Source organism: Mus musculus, chromosome 15 (genome assembly GCF_000001635.26).
Source record: "Mus musculus strain C57BL/6J chromosome 15, GRCm38.p6 C57BL/6J".
Taxonomy (NCBI): domain Eukaryota; kingdom Metazoa; phylum Chordata; class Mammalia; order Rodentia; family Muridae; genus Mus; species Mus musculus.
Genome location: NC_000081.6, coordinates 91,265,013 through 91,289,950, shown reverse-complemented (window position 1 = coordinate 91,289,950; position 24,938 = coordinate 91,265,013). Strand labels below are relative to the sequence as shown.

At 42.7% G+C, this 24,938-nt stretch overlaps 1 protein-coding gene across 1 annotated transcript in view; it reads left to right on the top strand.

Moving 5' to 3' along the window:
- Slc2a13 (solute carrier family 2 (facilitated glucose transporter), member 13) overlaps nt 1-22,260 on the top strand; it is a 305,571-nt gene extending 283,311 nt beyond the window's left edge. The window contains exons 8-10 of the mRNA NM_001033633.3: nt 13,463-13,584; nt 13,736-13,888; nt 17,571-22,260. Of these exons, the coding sequence (NP_001028805.2) occupies nt 13,463-13,584; nt 13,736-13,888; nt 17,571-17,797 (502 nt within the window). The 3' untranslated portion in view covers nt 17,798-22,260. The remainder of the gene's footprint in view (nt 1-13,462; nt 13,585-13,735; nt 13,889-17,570) is intronic.
- Nucleotides 22,261-24,938: the final 2,678 nt, after the last annotated feature.

The window sequence follows — 24,938 nt, the reverse complement described above, 5'->3', positions numbered from 1 at the left end:
ACCAAAGAAACAATTCCACCAAACCTAGCTTAGGGATCCAGTCAGTTTATTGAACTTATTTACAGGATGGTGGACAAGGAGTCGCTTACAGGAATGTGAATGGCTCCAAGGTCCCTGGACCACCACAATCCCAGCCCAGTATGCATGGCTTAGAGCTGTGGCCTCAGGAATGATTGGAAGGGAGCTTAAGGATGGTGACCCGTGTCTATGACTTTATACTTGATGATGAGGGGGATATTCCCTTCCCCGTGAAACTCCCTGTTCTGCTGGTTGGAGGGGAGGCTCTGGGTCCTTGCTTGAAATCTCTGTATCAAAAGGAGGAGTTTAAGCCTGAAGCCACCATATCCTAAAGGAGACAAACTTGGTGTTAAACATGTAAGTTTTAACCAGACGTAACACAATGACGCTAACCTGCTGCCCCAGAAAGGTGATAGGATGCTTACCTATTGAACTTGCAGAAAAATTACAAAGGATAACTATAAAAGGGAACCCAATGAGAAAATAGGCAAAAAACAGTATGAGGTTGCAGTCATGGAGACCAGTAGTTCGAGAAGATAATGAAGACAACGGGACATTAAGAATGGTTATAGATACTAATAGATTTATGAATAGGGCTTCTTTTTGTCTTTAGTCAAGAAGGCAACCTTTCCATGCCTTGTTGGTCTGCAGGGCTCAGTTTCCTTCTTCTTGGTAACTGAGTAGTAGGAAGAATATGGTGACCCCATTTCCTCCTCAACCTCATCGCCCATTGTTTTATGAGCAAAGGTTACTGAAGGCATTAGAGATGTCTCCTTGTGACCTCCCTTTGTGTAGTCCCCTCTCCTGGCAGAATCCAAGCAAACTAAAAGTAAATTCCCCATGATTTTAAAGGGAAACAAAAGAAAAGGGGGCCCTCTTGCCCACATGGGGAGTCCCTGAGATACTCTTAGCAATTTCAGCGTTTTCCCTTGTCCATCATACTACACCCCCACCCACCCTGCATCTCCGGTGCTATGTGTGCCCTACAAGAGGGCTAGCAATACTAGATTGAGCTTCTAAGCCCTTCTAGGCTTTCTTCTTCCCGTGCTAGGGTTTGAACCAATCACTTGAGCTGTTCAATATTGATAGTCCCTGTGATAAGCATCCCGTGGCTTATTTCTTTGACCTCAGTGAAGTAATACCTCTGCCTTAAGTGCCTCCAAAGCAGCAAGCATGAACATTTATTTGGGTTGCTAGGATATTGTTTGCATGATGGCCTCTTACCCAGATTGCCATCCTAGCTAAAGATCTCTGCTTTATCTTATGATATTTACCATTTATTTATTTATTTATTTATTTATTTATTTATTTATTTATTTGGACTCTCATGCTGGGAGAGGGGGGATAGTAACCCCATGCTCAGAGGGATGTCTTATGACCTGTAAGACTAAACCCATGCTTTGGGAATGAAACTCTCTACAGTAAATAAACAAGGAAAAGATAAAAGTTTATCAGTGGGGTAAACTAGGAGGAATAAAAAGAATGGGAACAAGGGGAACCAGGAAGGAGTGTGATGAGAAGTCATCTAGAGTGGCAGCCCAGCCTACTATATACTGAGCCCACCTATCCAATCCCTAGACATCTGTTAGCCTGCTCTCCTGCCCCTCAAGCTACGCCATGGCTTGCATCTCATTCCTCATCTCCCTGGGCCCATTGTACTGTAACTTCCGACTTTCAAGCCAGCCATGACAACATCAGGGATTGTATTTAACCCACAGGGCCCGTGGCAAGAGCAACACACAAACCTATTGACCATCAGAATCCTGGGGTGGAGTGGGCTACTGCACTGCACCGCACTTCCCGCTCAGCACCTCATCCTATACGTGGTTGCAGTCCCTCCCCCTCTGTGGACCATAAGCCTCTGTGGGCTACATGTAGGAATTAAGAGCAGGAGTGTCTCGGAGACAGAACCTTGGAGCACAAAGGTTTGGAGCATGAGCAGTCTGGAGCCAGTCTGCCAGTCCCCATGGGACCTAGGGAAGGAAAAGAAAACAAAGAGAGAGAGAGGAAGTAGAAAGGGTAGAAAGAGATGGTTCTGGGAAAGCCAGCAGTTGTATGTGCCATGGATGAAAGTGTCTACATAAATGCCACCATGTTGGCATTATGGCTGTGGCCACATTCATACTGCCATGTTGGTATAATGACTGTGACTACATAAACAGCACCATCTTTGGCAAGCTCAGATAACTGGCACCTACCAGTGGCCACGAGACAGATATGGTTGCGTCTGGCAGGGTACCTCTGAGATATGAGTTGGGGTACTTTGGCGTAGGATGAGGTCAGTGGGATAAGGACCTGAGGATAACCTTAAGGATAAAACTACATCTCACAGTTGCAGCGGAAGGAGATGTGGATTGGATCTAGTGGGCTGGGCTACTGTCAGAGCCTCTGCTCCACCACCCCCAGCTACTTGAATAGGTCTCTGAGCTTCACAGATGAAAATGAAAGGAAGGAGGGGAAAGTAGGCAGACAACATGGCTTGCAAGGTGGGGCTCTTGTTAAAGAAGAGAAGAGAAGCATTCTGGGATTCTTGCTGAACAGAAGTTTTTAAGGGATTAGAACCGTAAACCTCACGCACCTCTTGGCCTCCTAGCTTACCATATCTGTTGGAGGTATCCATCAGTGTTCCTGAAAGACCCACAACGTGAGGACTCCCCCACGTTCTGACTCAGGAGAGGTGACACCCCAAATCACACAAGAAACGGTCTTGCTGCAAACTGCAAGAGGACTTTTATTCAAGAGCGCTCTTGGGCCCACAGTCATACACCACGCAGGGGTAGAGGACTGTGGCGCCCCAAGTAGCTGGGTAAGGGTGTATTTAAAGGAAGAAATCACAACTCAAGGAAGTGGGGAGGGCTTTGTTGGAAAATACCAAAGATACCAGTTAAGAGTCCCAAGGAAGTGCAAAGTCACAAGAGTCACAAGGAATACCTGGTAATTGTTCCAGTTATCTCCCAAGACAGTTTCTAAGAGCCCCTAACAATAGTACATTTGCATAGCAATGGTCGGGGTGACTTTCTTTGAATGAACACTCTTTGAACCCAGGAAGCGGGTGGGTGGAGGAATGTCGCTATCTGTTTTATGATTAGCATACCTTGGAGCATTAAGTCACAGAGGTCACTTTCCCAAGCCTGGGCCTAAAGGCCTAGAATTTTGTTTTTACGGTATACTTTCATTCCGAGGGCCTCTAATGAGAGTCTTCAGGTTCTTCTGTCCAGGAACTAAGAATTAAACCAGGGACACACGGCGAGAGGTCCAGAGCAGACCTTTTAAAGGTCAGAGACTCAATGATGTCTTTTTCCCAGAAAGTTAAAACCCTCCCAGCTCGCTTGTCCCGCATAGGCGTTTTTGCGTGCACATCGTTTGTTACGCCAGCCTTGAGGAGTGGAGTTTTCAGTCTCTCCCACTGGCTTCTTTTATGGCATGATGTGACATCACTCTGCCTCACTGACTGGGATCAGAATGACTGAGCCAACTATCACTGACTCTTCCTTGGCCTGAGAAACCTTTCCCATTTGTCTGCTTAGATTCTGTGCATTTTTTTTTTCATACTTAGAGTGTATGAATGACTGGTACAAATTCTTGGTGCCGCAATTTATATATAAGTCTAAATTTAAAAATAAAAATAAAAAACTTTTAGCTCTGTCTCTAATGCTTTGAATTTACCCACATCATTGATACAATTGCTTAGGAATTTTAAAGGTCTCTTTTGTGCTAGAAAAAAAACAAAACAAAACAAAACTAAAGAAAGACTGTCATTTTCCCCCAAATTGCTTTTATGTAACAATCCTAGGCAGAAAAAAAAAAGTACAAAACCAAATACAATGTGGGCAGATAAGGCACTAGGGAACTTTTTGTGCTTTCTTTAGCATGGTGTGCCTGTCACAAGTGAGGGGCTCATACTGTGGTCATCTGTAGACCTGTAATTAGAGTTTAAAGGCTGTACAACTGCTGTTAACATAAAGGATTCTATTTTTTAGTTTTAGGTTTTTTGTTTTGTTTTGTTTTTATTAGATGTTTTCTTTATTTGCTTTGCAAATTTTATCCCCCTTCCTTATTTCCCCTCTGAACCTCCTTATTACATCCCCCCTCCATCTGCTCACCAACCCACCCACTCCTGCCTCCCTATCCTGACATTTCCCTACACTGGGGCATGCTTTCTTCATGGTCTACAGTGGTCGGTTACCAGCAGAACAGAGAGGTATCACACAGGCTCTATAGCAAGTCAGAGATGACTAGATTACAGCGGTGAATAACTTGCCTATGACAGCTACATGAAGTCCTATGCACCAGAAATAAAACGAGGAAATCACCTCATTAATGAATACACTCTGTTCCTTTCCCAAAGTCAGATTCAAGAATGTTTCCTCTTTGGAGAAGAGAGAAAAAGCTCTAAGGTTTTCAATATGTAAAAAAAAAAATGTGAGGTTATGCGTTTTAAATATGTGCTGTGTTTCTCTTCTGCCCCCTTCTGTACAATACACCATTAAACCAAGTACATTTGTTGTGAATAGAATGGTCCGGGAGGCTCGTCCTGGGTAGGAGGGCAGGGGTGTGTTCTCAGGGGTAAGGGCAGCCAGAGCCCTGTATTTGCTTAATTCCTCTCCTGGCTTCTTGATTTAAAACTGTCAAATCTGATGGGGGAGACAACTGTCCCATGCTTTCCATGTCTTCAGACAGTGATTAATTTGTTAACGCAGTGTTGAAGGAGTATGGGGCTTTGGCAAGCCAGGAAAGCTCACTGGTTTATCTGGGCTGTGTCAGGCTTCAGTCTGGTCATTCTGCAAGTGGATATTCATCCCCACGCAGCCAGAAAAGTTGTCCCTTTTACTTAGTCTTTATTTTTTTTGTCTCCTACAAAATAGCGGGCATATGACATTTTCCGGTGTGAATATTACGGTACAGGGCTCACCGTCAGCTTTACGTCCTATGCCTGATGGGCCCGTGCTCTATCCTCCACGCGCCCTCCATTCATTGGATCATCTTTTCTGACTTTGCGCCAGGATGATACGGGCTCGAGCCCTGGCACAGCACAGCTTCTACCGTGCTCGTGTGTCTGCCTGCCTGATCTTTTCAGGAGCGCCCAGTGGTACTAGCAGTGGCTAGGACTTTCTTGCAGAGCGGAGGTGACACGCAGCCCCGCGGTGTTCAGAACACACATCTTGGCTCTGCGGTTGAAATGTCTCGTGTCTGGGCTGTGAAGGTCCAGAGTGATATCACAGCCTCAGTCATTAGCTGTCTATGCGCTTCTGAATCTATGTCTCTACCAGATCGGTGCCTCGGCGCGCCTTCCCGACATCCGCTCAGGGATGACAGACAGTGACAGGCTCTCTCTCTGTTCACCCTGGCAGTAAAAGCTGTGCTGACCAACACACCGTTCCCCTTAAAATACACAGACTTTGAGCAAAGCACTGTGGTGAGAAAAATAGCAAATAGAGGTTTTCAGGAAATGTCCGTTGATTGTGAGCATCGCCCACCCCTGCCCCCAGCCCCACCCCCACCCCTCCAGGAGCCTGTCTGCCTGAAGCCTTTATTCCTGTCTTTTCCTTCTCTCTTGGCTTCATTTCCTTCTTCATTACTTCCTTACCGGCAGAATAACTCAAAACGTGTTGTCTCTGGCGAGAAGTTAAGGTGGAGGGTATTGAGTGGAAGATTTTCACCAGGAGATGTCAACTGTTGCTTTCTGCTCATAACCCTGTAAACACACGAGCCTCATTCACTGCTCAGTGACTGCTCAGCTCCACGGAGAGCTGTGCTGCCTAGAGGTTAAGATTTTTTTAAAAAATATACTTCATTCTCTTTATATCCCAGTCTCTGCACCCCAGTACCCCCTCACACAGTCCCTTCCCCATCCCCTATTCCCTTCTCCACTGAGAGGGTAAAGGTGCCCCCTTGGTATCCCCGCTACTCTGTTACATCAAGTCTCTGCAGGTCTAGGCACATTCTCTCCCCACTGAGGCTAGACAAGGCAGCCCACTTATGGGAATGTATTCCACAGACAGGCAACAGCTTTAGGGATAACTCCCACTCCATGTTGGGGGACCCACATGAAGAACAAGCTGCACATCTGCTATATATATATATATATATATCAGGGTGGGGGAGCTAGCTCCAGCTTGTGTATGCTATTTCCTTGGTTCAGTCGCCGAGAACCCCCAAGGGTCAGGGTTAGTTGGCACTGATGGTCTTCCTGTGGAGTTCCCATCCCCCTTTGGGCCCGAAATCCTTCTCTAGCTCTTCTATAAGAGTCCCCAAGCTCCACCCAATGTTTGGCTGTGGGTGTCTACATCCATTTTAGTCAGCTGCTGCTTGAAGCCTCCCAGAGGACAGTTATGCTAGGCTCCTTTCTACAAGCATCACAGATTATTATTAATAGTGTCAGAGATTGGTGCTTGCCCATGGGGTGGGTCTCAAGTTGGGCTGGTTATTGGTTGGCCATTCCCCCAGCCTCTGCTCCATCCCCTGTCTCTTATTTCTTGTAGACAGGATAAACTTGGAGTCAAATGTTTTGTGGGAACATTGGTGCCCTACTTTTAAAAATGGCTCTTAAATGCTATAACTTTTCTTCTAGCCCACCACCCACCAGGGGTAGTGGAAAAGAAAGGTTATTAAGATATGGAGGGTGTAGACCTGTTTAGAAATTGTTCGTTGGAGCAAATCCCATCTATTTTGTTAGGAGAGCAGCAGTTCAGTTCATAGGAGTCAGCAGTGGCAGCTCAAGCCACTCGCAAACACTTCACGGATATCCCAGCAGTCCAGTTCAGTAGTGTCGGGACAGCAAACACACATCAGCAGCGGTTGCACAACTTAGCAGAAACAGCCAGGCCTCAGCCAAGTGGCATGCGTTAGCAGGAGAAGTTATGCCAGGAGAAGTTCTTGGCTGTGCTGCTCTCAATGAAGTGAAGATCAGTGAAGACCCAAGACCAAGAAGTGTCGCAAAGCTAGCTAGGCAAGCAAGCCAAGCCTCTGTCACTGTCAGTTGAGTCCTATTTATACTCCCTCCAAACATTGTGTAACCAACCTCCATGGGTCTTGCCTCACCATGTGTCTAGCCTCAGCACCTAAGTCTGTCTTAGCAAAACTCCACGTGAATCTGTGTCAGCTGACATCACTCTGTGAATCGGCCCCAGTCCACAGAAGCAGCAAAATACTGCAGGAAGCTCACAAGAAGGTTTTTTGTTTGTTTTTGTTGTTGTTTGTTTGTTTTGGTTTGTGTGTGTGTGTGTGTGTGTGTGTGTGTGTGTGTGTGTGTGTGTGTGTTTCTCATTATGGAGTTATGACAAACGGAGCTTAACAACACAATGTAAGGCAAACCAATCATGCATGCCTTTAGTGAGGAATCCTTTATCACCTGTCCTTTCCAGTGCTTGCTTTAGCAAAACATACTTTCATCGGTGTCTACTTCAGGAAAACAATCCTTCCTGAGTTTGCCCCAGCAAAACACCATCCAACATAAATGACTCTCCTAAGAAACCAAAATTGTCTGCTTCGGATTCATATTTATCTCCTCACAAAACTCAAATCTAAATGGATCAAGAACCACAATGTAAGACACGAATCTGACAGGAGACAAAGCAATGGATAGGCTTGAAACAAACCACTGGCAGAGATTAGGTAGGTAGGTAGGTAGGTAGGTAGGTAGGTAGGTAGGTAGGTAGATAGATAGATAGATAGATAGATAGATAGATAGATAGACAGACAGACAGACAGACAGACAGGCAGGCAGGCAGACAGACAGACAGACAGACTGACCTTTCTAAACAGGACACCTAAAGCACAGACACTAAGAAAAACAATAAATAAGGTGTCATAAAACTAAAAAGGCAAAGTGACAGCCTACAGAATGGGAAAAGACCTTTATTAATTACACATCCGATAGATGGTTAGTGTATAAAATATATGAAGAACTAAAAACACCGAACATCGAGGAAACAAATGATTTAGTTACAAATAGGGCACAAATCTCAGCAGAGTATTCTCAAAACATGAAACCGATATGGTTGAGCATTACTTAAAGAAACGCTCAACGTGCTTAGACATAAGGGAAATGCAAAGTCAAACTACTTTGAGACTTCACTGTACCCCAGTCAGAATGGCCAAGATCAATAAAACAAAAGACAACTCATGCTGGCTAGGATGCAGTGAGAAGGGAACGTGTACTCCACTTCTGCTGGGAGTGCAAATTTGTACAGCCTCTGTGGAAATCAGTGAGGCGGTGCCTAGGGAAGCTGGGAATTGGATTCACCCCAAGATCCAGCTACATCACTGCTTGGCATGTACCAAACAGACTCTGCATCTTACTCCAGAGACGCTTGCTCTTCTGTGGTTATTGCTGCTCTATCCAGAATAGCCAGAAATTCAAAACTGCCTACATATCTATTAACTAATGCAAAAATAATGAAAACATGGTATGTATATGTCTTAGTTAGGGTTTTACTGCTGTGAACAGACACCATGACCAAGGCAAGTCTTATAAAAAACAACATTTAATTGGGGCTGGCTTACAGGTTCAGAGGTTCAGTCCATTATCATCAAGGTGGGAGCATGGCAGTATCCAGGCAGGCATGGCGCAGGCAGAGCTGAGAGTTCTACGTCTTCATCAAAAGGCAGCTAGTGGAAGACTGACTTCCAGGCTAGGGTGAGTATCTTATGACCACAGCTACAATGAAACACCTACTCCAACCAGGTCACACCTATTCCAACAAGGCCACACTTCCAGATGGTGCCACTCCCTAGTCCAAGGATATACAAACCATCACTGTATATTTACACAAATAGAATGTTATATAATATCCTCCTGTTAAAAAATGAAATTATGAAATTCACAGGTAAGCAATTGGAGCTAAAAAAGAAAAATCAATCTGAGTGAGGTGAGCCAGACATTAAATGGCAAATACTGTATGTTTTCTGTGATGTATAGATATTAGCTTTAAGCCTTTGATAGGCGTGCTATAATCAGAAAAGACACCCACTGAGGTTACGTACCTAATAAGGCACTGGGTGGGGAGAGACTCTTCCAAGGAATAAGAATATATTTTATAATATATTGTTATGGAAAGACAAAGAAGAAACTAAAATAAGAGGATTAGATAGGGAGAGGACTGGGAGAGAAGGGGAGAGGAGAGAATGTGGAGAGGGACAACTAACACTAAAGGTCTTCTGAAAAACCAGTGCCAGCTACACGTTTCACCCCGACCGGCTAGCATTCATGGTTCTGGAAGGTACTCTGCACACTACAAACGGAGAAAGATAATCACCACGATCCCCCAGCTATAATACCGACCTGCCCATTATACATACTGGTACTATAATGGCACAAGTATTACGGGGGAAGGAACAACTTTCTTATCGGACTTAAGGCTCACTCTATGAGATGGAACCCATTCTTGACACTACTAAGGTTTCCAAGAAACTAAGAACATGTAGTTCACAGAGCTAGAGGAAGTCCTGCTATTCTGCTAAAGGGCATATCAATAAAATGCCTGACTCCTAAAGACATACAGCTATACCCATTGACCAGAGCCTCATTCAACCCACATCAGAGAAGCTGCTTTTTATAGTATATGGGAAGTAACATGGAAATCTGCAACTGGACAATTAGAAGAGAGTAAGAGACTTTGGAAAACTAAGTTCTACATTTCTTTTTAAGTCAAATCCTTCTCTTCATGGCTCAAGAAGTTAGGTGGAAGAGGAGGCTGAAAAAATTAAAGAGCCTTAGTGATGGGTGACCGCAAGGAAACTCTGTCCTCTAGATACAACAGGGTTCATGCCCAGAGATTTACATCATAAACAAGCCCTGTACAGATTCAAGCTAGACACAGTTCCAGCACTGAGAGGGGGAATTGTACACCCTTAACTGAGAGGGTATCTGTAGTCAGTAACTGTTGGCAAAGGCAAAATCAGTGTGACAACTGTTCCTGGTGGTCATCCTGACTACATCTGGATTGAACTACAATCCAGAAATGGATCCTGAGGCTGGAGGACACAGGCTTCTGACCCGGATACTGACACCGGATACTGACACGGAGATCTTGAAGAATGGTGGCCATAAAAAGCTTAGACCCAGACAAAGTAGTTCATGCCTTTAATCCCAAGAGACTGATCTCTGTGTTCAAGGCCAGCCTAGGACAAAGCAAGCTCCAGATCCAGGCATGGTGCTACACACCTTTATTCTAGGCCACACCTTCTGCTGGAGGCCAACACAAGGACATTGGAAGAAGGAAGACGCACTCTTCTTTGCATGCTTGCACTTACTTGCCAGCACATCTGTTGGAACCTACATCGTCAGGATTCTGGCTAATACAGAAGACCAGCTAAAACAAGTAACCTCAAGGGACTGAGAAACTACTAGATTTTTTTTGACTTCCCATTCACGGCTACCCACTGTTGGGTTAGTTGGACGACAGGCTGTAAGTCATTACAATAAATTCAGTTAATATATAGAGACATTCCCTAAGTTGTGTAACTCCAGAGAACCCTGACTAATACAAACAGTTTTCACTGAGTATATCAACCATTCTAAAGGGGAGGCATCAAACCTAGGATTAGTTGGCCAACACAAAACCAACTCAATGGTAATTTTGTGGACTTCTGTTTCCTTTTGCTTTGTTTTGGCATGTTTTTGTTTTATTGGTAGTTATGGTTTAAATGAGAATCCCCCATCATTGCTCAAATGTTTGAATGCTGGATGCCTAGTTAGTGGAATCATTGGGGGCTGGGAATTAGAAAGTGTGGCCTTGTAAGAAGGTATATTATAGAGTGGACTTGTTTCAAAAGTCCATGCCATGCCCAGCCCCTCCACCCTCTCTCTTCCTCCTGCCTGAAAATCAGAATGTAAACCTCTTGCTAAGCTCTTAGCTTAGCTCTATGCCTGTCTGCTTCCCATCATGGCGATCCTTTCTTTTATAAGAGTTGCCTTGATAATGGTGTATCTTCGCCATACTAGAACAGTAACTAAGACAGAAGTTGGTACCAGAGACTGGGGTATTTATTACTATGATAGGTCTGAACCAGGCTATAATGTGGAGGGATATGAAATACTTTGTGATTTTGAACTATAAAGAGAGTTGAAAGCTTCAAGCAGAACTTGATGGGCCATTCTAGTAGGAACTTGGAAGACATTAATCCTCTGGGTGGTTTGGAATATTCAGGACCTGCTCAACATGTTTTATAGGGAAGGATGTTATCAACTAGCGTATAGATCATTCTTGTGATATTTTGGCAAAGAATATGCTTGCATTTTACCCTTGAGTGAAAAATACGTCTGAAGCTAAACTGAAGAGTTTTGAATTAATGCCATTTCCAGAGGAAACTTTAAGATCGCTTGGTGTTAACTGTGTCACCTGGTTATTAATGTTCATTAAACTTTTTAAACTTTTTTTTTATTCTTTGTGAATTTCACTTCATGCACCCCAGGCCCACTCATCTCCTGGTCCCTTCATATCCACCCTTACAATTTCCCCTACAGCAAAAATAAAGAATAAAAAAAATAATAAACCAAACAAAAAACATCTTGCCATGTAAGCGGTGGTGTGACACAGTGTGTCGTACAGTATAGCCTTTTGCCCATACAGCATTTAGTTGCAAATGTTCATTGCGATGAGTCCTTGGTCTGGTTTGAAGCCTCTGGTTTCTACTACACTATCAATACTGAATCCTTACCAGGTCTCTCCTCTCAGATATCTTGTTGTTGCCCTCTGTCATGGTGATCCTGAAGCTTTGGATATGTCTGTCTGTCTGTCAGTTGCTCTAGCAGTTCATAGACAGGGTAGATATTGGAATAGGTTAACTCAAAAAGCTGAATCTGGACCCAGGTGGAAGCTAAGTTGGTCAGCCAGCCACTCATTCCTGTGCCCGCATCACCAGGGCCAGCTCTCCTTTTTTTTTTTTTGCTGAGGTGAGAGATGGGGCCAACTCTCCCTCTCTAAGTCCCTGATGGCCACTTCTCACAGATCAATAATGAAAAGGAGCAAGGAGGGCAAAGAAAGATACAAACTGTACAGTTTGAAGAGAAAGAGAACACCAGGAAATGTAGCCAAGTCTTGTGCTCAAGGAGATGAGACATATAATGAAAAGCCTGTTGCCCAGTGGAAGGATAGGAATGATACTCTCCTGACAACAATCTGTGAAAGGAAAACACTAAGGGATTTCCTTGGCCCAAAAAACAACAGGAAGTTTATGGAAATGTAATTCTAGGAAAGAGCCAGGTTCCAGCCCCAACAAACAGCAGAGCTTGTCAGCTCTGGTCACGTGGTTCTGGATTTAGAGTCAAGAATGACACATGAAAAGGGTTGTAGAATATCCCTCTACAGTTAGGGAAAGCTGCTGAGGCCTACAACAAGGCAGGGGTATCCCAGAATGAGGTTGTGATGGTAAAGCCAGGGTTATGTTGGAGACACCAAGACACTGGAGATGCCAGGCCCTTGAGATACCTGCTAAGGAGTATTTCAGACAGGGTGTGGACCAGCCCAAAAGGAGGAAAGCTAAGTAGCAGGCAACAAAGCTGGAAGGAGTTGGATCTCTGAAGAGAGATTTGTCCTTGGACATAGAAATACAGAACTCTGGGGTTTGCCCTTCTGGATTTTGCTGTTGTTTTGGACCCGTGTTCCCTCACTATGCTTTCTTTCCACCCTTTTGGAGTGGTGATGTATATTCTGTGCCATTGTACATTGGAAATTACTTGCTCTTTTGATTTTGATTCTATAGGAAGTATAGTTTAAAGATTGCCATGGGTCTCAGAACAGACTTTGAACTTTTAAACAGTAATGGCACTAAAAGGCTATGAAGAATTTTTGGCATTGGACTGAATGTATTTTGTATTTGGGTGTGAATGAGAATGGCCCCCATACAGTAATATTCTTGAATGCTCAGTACCCAGTTAGTATAACTGTTGGGGAGGACTAGGAGGTGTGGCCTCATTGAATGAGGTGTGGCCTTGTTGGAGGAGGTGTGTCACTGGCAATAGGCTTTGATGTTTTCAAGCCCTTGCCAGGCAGTGTCTGTCTGTATCTGTGTCTCTCTATCTCTGTCTGTCTGTCTGTCTGTCTGTTTCTGTCTCTCACTCTTTCCATCTGTCTCTCTGTCTCTCTGTCTCTCTCTCTCTGTGTCTCTCTGTCTCTGTCTGTCTGTCTGTCTGTCTGTCTCTCTCTCTCTCTCTCTCAGTTGTGGCAGTTGGGTAAGAAACAATGCATGACCCATCCACTCGAATTATACTGAACTCCAATGGTGTGGATTTACATGTATACTCTACAGTTTATTCTCATTTTAATATGACTATTTGCATATGTATGTTCAGGACATAAGATTTGAATTTTCTAAAAACAAATAAAAACATATGTTCACCTTTTTTCCCTTAGGACGTTGAAGAATTTCCAAAGTCATCCACTATAATTACATTAATGTCTACAGCTATGTCCTAAACACTGAACTGATTTCTGTTTTTCAGGTGTGATAATGAAACCAAGTTCAAAGCTGAAGGTGCTCACTGGGCTTACAGTTTCTGCCCTACCCCCTACTCCTGGACAGCACTCGTGGGCCTGGTGTTGTACCTTGTTTTCTTTGCACCTGGTAAGCAAGGCTTTGTCACTTCTTTGCATTGCATTGTCCCCTTGTCACCTCTTTGCATTTGCATTGTCCCCTCTTGGAAGAGTCAGGCTACTGTGTTTCATCCCATAGGTGATTTTTTTTTTTACTGTAGCTTTCATTATTTACTTCTCAGGAATGGGACCAATGCCCTGGACCGTGAACTCTGAAATCTATCCTCTCTGGGCAAGAAGTACAGGAAATGCGTGCTCAGCTGGAATAAACTGGATTTTCAACGTGCTGGTTTCTTTGACCTTTTTACACACAGCAGAGTATCTTACATACTATGGTAAGAGCATGGTTTTTTTCAGTGCCCTTTCACTGTTATTTCTAGTACTCTATCCTTAGATACCCTGGATTTGTGAGAGCAGTTACATGCTTATGTTTTGTCTGTACATAGTAGCTCTGTACATATTTCACCACTACAAGAGTTCTGGACAATGTGTCTGGGAGAGCTCTCTTTTCCTAAGCTTCTTGTCTCCAAGTGCTTATGAGTGCCCCCCAACCCCACAATTCTTCTATCCCTGAGCATCCCCATGCCTGCCAGGATAGAAATCCTTACAGCACAGCTTCCCGTTTAACAAGGAAGCAAACAGAAAATGATAAGGCACCGGAAACAGGGCTGATGAGATGCCCCTTGGGAAGGCTGGAGCCCCACACCTAAGCAGAGTGTAAGCCTGAGAATAGCTCACCCATGTAGGACACTGTGCCATTCACCGAGTCATCTATCCAGCCAGGACATGCATTCTGGCACCATGGGGCCCAGCACTTAACCACTTTCAGACCCAGAAACAAAAGCCTTGAAATAAAACTGTGTAGAGACTGCAGCTTTAGAGAAACACTGGTGGGTAATGGCACAGTACAGAAGTTCTTTGCAAATCGATTTCAAACCTGTGTTTACTAAAGTCTAAAGATCTTGTTCTGTCCCTTCCCAGCCCTCCACCCATCACACACATAGTTGCCTTGTCTACATGATTTTATCAGTTGTGATGATATTAAGTTGGGATAATTTTTTATATGTTTTATTAGGTATTTTCCTCATTTACATTTCCAATGCTATCCCAAAAGCCCCCCATACCCTCCCCCCCCACTCCCCTACCCACCCACTCCCACTTTTTGGCCCTGGCATTCCCCTGTACTGGGGCATATAAAGTTTGCAAGTCCAATGGGCCTCTCTTTCCAGTGATGTCCGACTAGGCCATCTTTTGACACATATGCAGCTAGAGTCAAGAGCTCTGGGGTACTGGTTAGTTCATAATGTTGTTGCACCTATAGGATTTTTTAAAGATGGAATGTAAAGTCACTGTACTCATATCTCCATGTGATGTATGTAAAATATTATCTGTCTAGTCCCTTCTAATGCATCCCCAGCAGGCCTCCTATCGCATGCTCTGGGCATACCCCTACCTTTACCATATATACCAGAGGGCCCAAGAAGCCAGGCTTGTGCTTCATCCAACACTGTGTTCCTGGCTCTTGCCAGGGGACTAGAAGGGCAAGCATCATGTTCACCTGTGTAAGAATGACACCTGTGAAGAATGGTACAAACCTCTTTCCTCTGTCTTCAGGACCTTCTGCTACAGTATTGCTGTAGTTAGTACTCTGACGCCAATGGTTCGTTATCTTCTCTCCTACTTGGAACATCTAGAACAACAGTTCTTAACCTGTGGGTCACGACCATCAGTAAACACGTATTCTCGGTGGTCTTAAGGAATGCCTAACCATAAATGTACTTTTGTTGCTACTTCATGACTTGTAATTTTGTGGCTGTGTTGTTTTAGTTACTAAGATCATCATAAATATGTGTTTTCCAATAGTCATGGTACACAGGTTGAGAACCGCTGATCTAGAAACATTTGTTTTCTTGGGAAGGAAATGGTAAGCTGGTGGTATGTTTAGAGAATCCGGCTCTATACCTTTTAACAGCTAAAACTGTTTCACTGAGCTCACAGACTTGTTTTCATGGCATAATGACAGGCACTCCTTGTCACCGATGATTCTTGACAATGCTTACATACATGAAGCATTCTCGGTATAGGCTGACAGTCCAAGAAACATTTTTTATAGCGACCTGCATAACAAAAACCCATGCATTAAAACTTTCACTAGCAAAATGCTCTTCGTTGATGAGGTGAGGTAGGAAGCATCAGAGGGCACCAGACCGCTCTTCTCAGTAGTTTTGCATGTCGTGCCCTTACGTGTACCACATGGGTTTAAAGAAATGTGAGAGCAAATTTGACCTCTTAAAAAAAAGTGTGGGCAGCGGACTGTGTGGTTTAGATAGGGCCTGAGTTGGCTTTTGTCAGGAGTGCTCAGGGAGGAAGAAGCCATGCTTCCCTCCAGTCAATACCCTGGCCCCTTAGTTCTACTAACAGTGGGGTCATGTGGCCAGTCTGGTTAGACTTTGGGGCTCATGTTTTAATTTGTAGGCTAATGATTTATGAAAGTGTAGTTTTATATGCCTGATTAGTAAATATGCATCCTGATGCTATATTTCCATGAAAATACCCATATCCTCTTTCCTCCATTTTTTTTCAATTGTGTTTTTTTTTGTTTGTTTGTTTGTTTGTTAGTTTTTTGTTTTATAAGATCTCAAGTTTTGAATCCTTCCTAAGCATCAGGACTTAGACTTGCATTGTAAGGTTGTTCAATGGCACTCATTACTAAGAATAATAAGGGTAAAACCAGCACAAAACCTGTGCATAGCATGTGCAGCTAAATGAATCCCATAGAGAGCCGTATACTAAAGTTATCCATTATTGGAGTATTGAAACTGAAATGTAGAGAAAGGTGGCTTTCTGAGTTCGGGGCCAGGCTGGTCTACAAAGTGAGTTCCAGGACAGCCAGGGCTATACAGAGAAACCCTGTCTCGAAAAACAAAAACGAAAGAAAGAGAGAGAGAGAGAGGGAGGGAGGGAGGGAGGGAGGGAGGGAGGGAGGGAGGGAGGAAGGAAGGAAGGAAGGAAGGAAGGAAGGAAGGAAGGAAGGAAGGAAGGAAGGAAGGAAGAAGCTGAAACGTGCTCATTGACTGTTCTAGTGTATTTCCCAGATACTGGTTTTAATCTTGAATTTAAGAGAGGATTCCCATAAGATTTCTCTCAGAAAAAAATGCTGAGGAATTATAGCCTCCATTATCATCCTTGTCTGACTGTAAGGTACAGTAGTAGCCTGCGTCCCCTGCCCTACAGCTTAACCACAGGGCTCACTGGAACCCCCGCAGTCAACAACAAACCTGCCTGCTCTGGCGTCCTCAGCTCAGTTCGGCTTTTCTCTTCAGTACCTGGATGCTGTTTGCCCGTTGGGAATCTGCATTTCAAGGGGGAATCTGGTTTGGGTGGGGTCTGTTTCTTGAGGTGTTTAATTTTGTAGAGATAATGGTCTCACATATCCCAGACTGAGAAAGAAATTTAAGAGAAAGGCACAGGATGATCTCCACGTGTGAGCATAAGAAACAGGGAGAAGGGAGCTGTCCCGAGCTCCACGGAGCCCTTAACTCAGCAGACCATCACTGTACCAGGTCCCGGAAATCTAGATTTCTCCTGACCTTCCATGCTTCTGAGAACATGAAACAGACACGGTGCATGCCCATGGTAACAGGGCTCTTTGGTTCTTCTAATACTAATCAGAGTATTGAGAAAACAGGGGAGAGCAATTCTCCACAGCTTGGGATCTGCAGGCAACTTCTGAGATGACTTTATCTCTGAGCCTGCTCTGTTATTTTTCTTCCGTTTGCTATGGGATGGTTTGAGTTTTTTTTGTTTTTGTTTTTTTGGGTTTTTTTGTTGTTGTTGTTGTTGTTGTTGTTTTTTGTTTTTGTTTTTTGTTTTGTTTTGTTTTGTTTTGTAGTCACGGGACTGAAACAACCAGATAAAGCAGTTTGGCGGGCATCATTCGGTTGCATTTCAAACTATAGCTATGTTCGAGTCGAAACCCCACCTAAGGCTGTTCAACATGTGCTTTTCCCACCGCAGGAGCATTCTTCCTCTACGCCGGATTCGCCGCTGTGGGACTGCTTTTTGTCTATGGCTGCCTCCCTGAAACCAAGGGGAAAAAATTGGAGGAAATCGAATCGCTCTTTGACCACCGGCTATGTTCATGTGGCGCTGCCGACTCGGATGAAGGGAGGTACATTGAGTACATCCGCGTGAAGGGAAGCAACTATCATCTCTCCGACAACGACGCTTCTGACGTGGAGTAACTCTCGACCAATGACTTTTTAGTTACCGAAGTGAACGTGGCGGGAAGGCCAGCGGTTGGTCACTGCCCTGCTCGCAAGCTGAGTCTCCCCACAGTCCTTACAAACGACTCCATATTCCAGAAGACTTGATGAGCAGAAAAATCCAACCGTGGTGATGTTTATTTTCATACACAGAAATGTTTAAAAAACAAACAGATTTTTTCTTAAGCAAATGTGTATACGCCCTTCCTGAGACAGTCTAAACATTACTGTTGTACCCAGTGACTTCACTTGGGATCCCTGTCTCCTTAAACCACATATAATTATTAGTGGCAACACAGTCAGTGATAATCTAGGCAGATTATATATGTATATTTATAAAGGATTATTTAAGATGATCTAAAGATATTTAATGTCAAAACATGGCCTATTGACCCTAAATTTTCATATCAGGTAGTGGCTTTTCTCTGATCAGCACAAAGTGAATGCCATCTAAACTTCCATCCACAAATTCAGAAGTCCTATGAGGACACAGCTGTCCCTCTTGCCTTCGGGTTCCAGAGGTTGGCTTCTCCAACACAGATATGGAAATTCCCTCGGAGGCTGAGTATACAGCATCTTTTGAACATTATCCAAAGCAGGCCTTTTAAGGGTTATTTTCGTACTCTTTTTTGCATCAGTGATGAGTATATTTGCAGAGACACGCTAGCATGTTTTGATAAGTATATTTTATTGTTCAAGTGAGAAAGAACAGATTTTTAATATATCCTGGTTCGTTCGTTACTTCAGAATGCAACTGTAAACGTGACGCAGTGCCAGGCGGTCAGCTGTATCCCAGGGTCAGTTCCACACCAGACTCTCTTCGTTGTCACGCCCTGGCTCCCGCTGTCCTGTGCCTTCCTTGGTGTTGAATGACAGCTGCTGGCAGATTGTCTGGCTCTCTCTTTCTGATACACAGGAGGAAAGAAGTCAGTGGCAGAGATGTTATTGACATTTCATTTAAACCCTAGGACTTCTTCCTCCAGATGTCTTATTGGTTAGTACGAAGGACAGGAGCACACCTCACTTCTAATTACTTGCAATTTCCCCCTGAGGACGTGAGCTACTTTAACCCCGTGTTCTCTTCTCATTCTTAGTAATTTGCTACACAAGTGAAAATTCGAAGCAGTGTCTGCCACTTTATCTCAGACATGGTTTGGTTTCTGTCTAGAGACATGGAGGTTTCTCCATTGGAAAAAGACATAGAGAGGTTCTAATGCCACCGTCGGTAAAACGTGTTGATTTTCTCTTGTATCTCTCAAAGTATTCGATGGTTTCTCTGTTCAGTCAACCCTGAGTTCCTAAGTCTTACCACCCTACTAAGAGCTATGTGATACAAACAAAATTACTTCCTCACAAAAGTCATTTGCCTGTTCTTCTAAAGCTATGGATGAGTCTAATGACCAGTTAGGAACACATCACTTTGCTGCTGCACACCATGGTCTAAACATCTAATTAGGTACATGCCCAGGTGAGTGATGGCTAGTGATAGATGAAGCATCTCTGCCAATTTCAAAACGTTTATTCTTGCTGCTTCTTTCTTACTGTAACTATCAAGCAGAAACTGAAGTAAAGGAAGTTATCCCCTAGTCACCAGAGGTACTTACACAGTCACTTTCCTGCCCTACCAATCTTGCAGCCAAAAGAAGAGGGTCTTGATTGATTATTTAATGTTATTTTTAGAAACCAACTAATATAATATTTTTGGAAAAGTTTTCCTCAAATTAGGTGCTTTGAAATTTATTTATAGAGGATATTAGTACTGTTTTTTTCTCTAGAGCAGAAGATATTATTTAACAGGATGTATTATTGGATATTTCTGACCTCTGAAGATATTTCTTAACTCAATAGCATTTTACAAGATCAAATGTGGTACAGTTAGCATATTATGGGAAGGAAAAAAATGAGTAAAGTACTCCTTTTAAAATAGAGTTTTCTGAGTTGCCCAACCCGCTGCCTCAGTTCTTCCCTTTGAGGTCCACATAGCCTTAAGCACACAGGTATCTCAACAGAGCTGGCACAGGGTACCTTTTTTTAAAGGGGCAGCTAGAATCCTTAGTCCTGAAAGCTAGGTGTGACCTGTTCTCGCTGACATAAAAACAAGTACATTCTCAGCTTTATGTCCCTAAATTAACATAATATTGGGAAATCATCCCCATCCTTCCTGCCCTGTTCCCTTCATCATTTCTAAAAATTATTTATTATCTATATAGTAACGGTAACTCATACCTCTAACATACAAGACAGAGAGGCACATATGAGACTTATTCATATCTTGTAAAAAAGCAACTCAATACTTGAAAAGGAACCTTCTATAATCCAGATATGACTTTTAGATTTGCTGAACATTTATAATACATTAAATTTTCAGATTTTTATTCTATCAAACACCTCTTCTATTAAACCATCAAATGTATATTTTGTGGGACAATTTCTATATGATATGACTTGACCTGATGTGTTAAAATAGACATATTAAATAAGTGTACTTGCCACTGCAGTAATAGGCTTCTTTCGAAACGTGTCCCAAATCCAATCCAGGTGTCTTTCCTTTGGGAACATTGGGTGAAGAAGATCCTGAACAGGCCTGCAGTCTGGCAGGGTGGCTAATGTGCAGGAGAATGAAGAATGCATAATTTTGTATGCATGTAAGCACATACGGCTGGAAATGATGTCAAAAAGACTTGATGTTGTGATCTTGGGAGACAGTTCAGTGTTACAGCGCTGGCCTGTAAAGATTGGGCCTTAATATTTTTCTTCCATATAGACATCTGTAATAATTTTGCTGGCTACACCTATATTGGTCAGCATCCAAAACATGGCTTTGAATATACCTGGAGAAGATCTAAATAAATAGTAATTACAGGAGTAAAACCACCAGAATCTTTTCAACAGTTTTATCAATGAAACACACTTTAGGTCCAGTCTTAACAACTGCCACTCACTCTAATGTGGGAGACCAGTGAAAGCACAGAATTTATGGATCTTTGCTGTAACTCCAGTGTCCACTAAACAGAGAGAAAGACTGGGGAGGAACTGACACCTGACCCATTTAGTTTTTAAGAGCAAAGTAAAACTGTAATGCATTGTTAATAATCATACCTCTCGGGGCATGGGTGAGGTGGTGTTTTAGACAGCGCGACCCATGTCTTCTGTAATAACCGTGTGTGAAAATGTTTCAATTATCAAGTTTGGACCATTTCCCTAACTAGAAACAAAAGGATTAGAAGGTAAAAACCAGGCCAAGGGTAGAGAGTTCCTGGCAGCTGCTCTCTAGCAAACAGTTCTACATTCTACCTTAAACTGCAAAGTTAGAGATGAAATTCACAGGTCAAAAGTAGCGACTGCCTATAAAAGGACTCAGAATTATTCTCTGGGTTAATTTTTAACATCCTTCAGCCTAGAAATCTCTACCAATCCTGGCCTCGTGCACAGCCAGGGTCATTCAGTTCTCCAAGTAGTGCTGCCTCCTTGGGAAACCACAACCAGCTGCAAATGCCAACAGCTAGCTACCTGCTCAACTCTTCCTTGTATGCAGTTTAGAGAAGACAGTGCGTATGTGCCAATCATCTTCAGAGAGTTGCTTTATGGATACTCATGTTCGGATGTACCAGGAAGTATTTTATCATTATCCTAATGGGCTTGTGTGTTCAGAACAGTATACTTCTCTAAATCTTCATATGTGTACAGTACAATCTAGAACACTTTAGTAACCTGGTCAACGGCCTTCATTGACATGGTTTACAGGTAATATTCGCATTTTAGACCAATTAAGCTCATAGGATTGATTTTTTTTTTGTCGTGTCCATATAAATAAGAAATGGACTGCGCAGATAATAAGTACTCAAACTTATGAATCAGTCCTTTAGAAAGTTCTAAGATTTTGCTAAATTCAACCTCCCATATCACTTAAAGTTTAGACAAGATGATCTTAACTCTAGCCAAAGTAGAAATCTAAGACCTATATACATATCCAGATTCTCGGGTGGCTCCCTGTGCTGTGTCTCCCTTGATGTTACAGTACTGTTTGTGACAAATGTTCTAATTTCTATCTAGAAACTCTAAGCATACATCTCTATCCAGTCAGGAGTCTCTTGCTGTCAGAGGTGTATGTATTTTGAACTGTATTTCATTTTCTAGTGCATGTTATCTGCGGTTTAATACTTGACAAACCTTGGCAAGTTTAGTCTTTCCATTCCCACCTGTGAAGACGGACTATCTCTCGGAAACTGCCACTGTCCCATTCTATCAAATCATGCTAGCCTCTGCTGTATCTAAAGTATGGTCTATTTTCTGGAGATTTAGTGATATACATGTAAATGTTTTTTAAGTTATTTTATTGAACCTCAATATTTACATGGAGTTATAATCTTTTTTTAAAGAAAGTGCCAGTGCCAGAACTGTATAAGAAAACAGTCAAATAAAAGCAAAGATAATTCACTGTCTTATGCTCTTTCCTTCAGGTCTCATCTTGGATTTTAGCATCTAGGTCACACAGTGAGCACACTGTGGGAACTGTACACAGAACATATTGTTGGGTTTTTTTTATTAATTTTAATTTAATGTATGTGGGTGTTTTGCCCGCATGTAGGTCTGTCCACCATGTGCATGCCTGGTGACTGCAAAGGCCAGAAAAGGGAATCAGATCCACCCCCCAAAAAAACCTGAAGTTACAGATGGTGTGAGCCACTATTATGTCACTGCTAGAATTGCTCTGAAGAACAGCCATTGCTCTTAACCACCAAGCCATCTCTCCAGGCACTCTACTGTCTTTCCTAGCAAATGTTGCAGTCAATATTATTTGGGAATTTCTACCCCACCTTAGGTCATTTAGTTCTCAAATAAAGGACACAAACCTTTATGTTTATGATAAGCCGTAGACCACTACAGCTAGGCAGACATCAACCGACTATGCTATTCTGTCTACTTCGCTGTCAGTAACCCTGAGATATCCCTTCCATGTTCCACCTGGGCTGAAATGTCGTCTGTGGCATGTTTACACCAAGGGCTGTGTGGGTATCTGTGGTCTGTGCTAAAGCCTGTGGCCTTGCCAAGGCCCATGGGCTGAGCTGCCACCTGAGGCCATGTTGATGTCTCTGGTCCAGGCAGCCTCCAAGTCCATGTACACAACAGACTTTTATTCACCCACAGAGAAGAATAACTCCAAGGGGGAGTTGTTCATTGTTGGCGGGAGTGCAAACTGGTGTTACACTAGGGAAAACAATGTTGAGATCTCTCCAAATGCTAGAAACAGAACTACCACATAGACCTGTTCCACTGTTCTGTGGAATATACCTAAAACCTAAACCTACCACAGAAAGGCTCGCACGGTAGTGATTATTGCTGCTTATTCATCACAGTAAGGGCACGGCATCACCTAGCTGTCTATGAACAGGTGAGTGGACCAAGAAAGAATGGCATATATAACAATGCCAACTTTTCATTCAACTACAAAGAAGAATGAAGTTACGAAACTTGCAAGACAATGAATAGAACTGAAAAATATTGTATGAAGTCAGGAAAACCAGACTCAAAAAGACAAATACTGCACGTTCTCTCTCTTACGTGGATCTTAACTTTTAATTGTTAGCAACGGACAGTTACATGGAAGTCCACGAAGCAACAGGCCAGGAAAATAAAAAGGACCCCATGATACAGGGAAAAGAAGCTTGAAGGGAGTAGATTGGAAAGGAAACCGAATACAGGTGATATGAGGGATTTTATTATTATTACTGGACATGAATCTACTTATTTTATTGGATGTAAATTAGTGTTTTTCTTAGATGTGTGCACGGTGTCTGCAGAGTCCAGAAGGGTATGTGGAGATTCCCTAGATGGTACTGTGCCGCTTTCTGGGTGCTAATGATCAAATTTGGGTCCTCTGCAAGAAGCAGCAATGTTATTAACCAATGAGCCATCTCTCCAGCGCAGGTTTCATTATTTTAAACAAATTTATCTGTGAGACAAGTCTAGAAAAGCAAAATGAAAAAAGAAAAACTGTATATCTTTACCCCACTCATTCCATACATGGCTTTAAGTTTCCTTTTGTAGTTCTAAGTTTCTATTTACATAATTCCCCTTTTCTATGACTTTCTGCTAACAGTGTTGGGGCAGCAGGGAGACTGGCAATAGAATTCCTGATGTTCCTGTTTGTCTGAGAAAATGTTTTTCCTCCAGGTTTGAAAGGAAGCGTGTCAATGATACATAATTAAATGCTGGTGCTTTTTCTAACCAACTAAAATTCCCCTCCATTCCTTTTAGGCCTTTCTGGTTTTGGAGAAGTCTTTGTTCCGATATAATCTGATTACTTTTCCTTTGGCTTTTTCTGTGATTTTTGTCAGTTAGAATATTATGTGCCTGGAAAGAAGGGAGGAGTTTTGTTTTGTTTTGTTTTGTTTTGTTTTGTTTTGTTTTGTTTTGTGTTTATCCTGCTGAAGGTTCTCTGTGTTTTGTGGACTGATGGCTAGCTTTGTGTGACATTAGGAAATGCCAAGTCATTATTCCTTCAAATACTTCTGTTCTTTCTTGCTCCTTCTTCTGGGCTTCACATTGTTGATGCAGTAAACCCCTTGTCCTTGTCCCACATCTCCCAGATATTTTGTCCTGTTTTCCTCAGTCCTTTTTCCTTTTCTGTTTTGCTTGGATGTTCCAAGCTCACAGGTCATTATATGCTCTGTGTCCTGTCTGCTATTGTGTCCACCAAAAAACATTCTTTGCTTCTGGGATGGTGGTTTTAAACACCGTCATTGGAGACATTCTCAAAATTTCCCATCTCTTTGCTTATACCCTGACCACTATCATGGTTTGTCTACTCTTTCTGTCATAACTCTCTACATATTAGTAATAAGTATTCCAAATTCTAAATTTTGTCATTCCAACGTGTCTGCCTTATTGGAGTCTGGTTCTAATAGATATTCTGACTCTGAGTTTAAAATATTTTGTTACTGGTGCTTGCCTTTTAGTGTGTCATATGTATATAGTAACATATATAATTTCAATAAAATATATTTTAGTGAGGAGTCCTGTGGATTGAAACTAAGATCTAATACATGTTAAACAAGCATTCATGAAAAGATTATGCCTACTACTTGTAAAACTTAAACTGTAGTTTATACATAAGAAG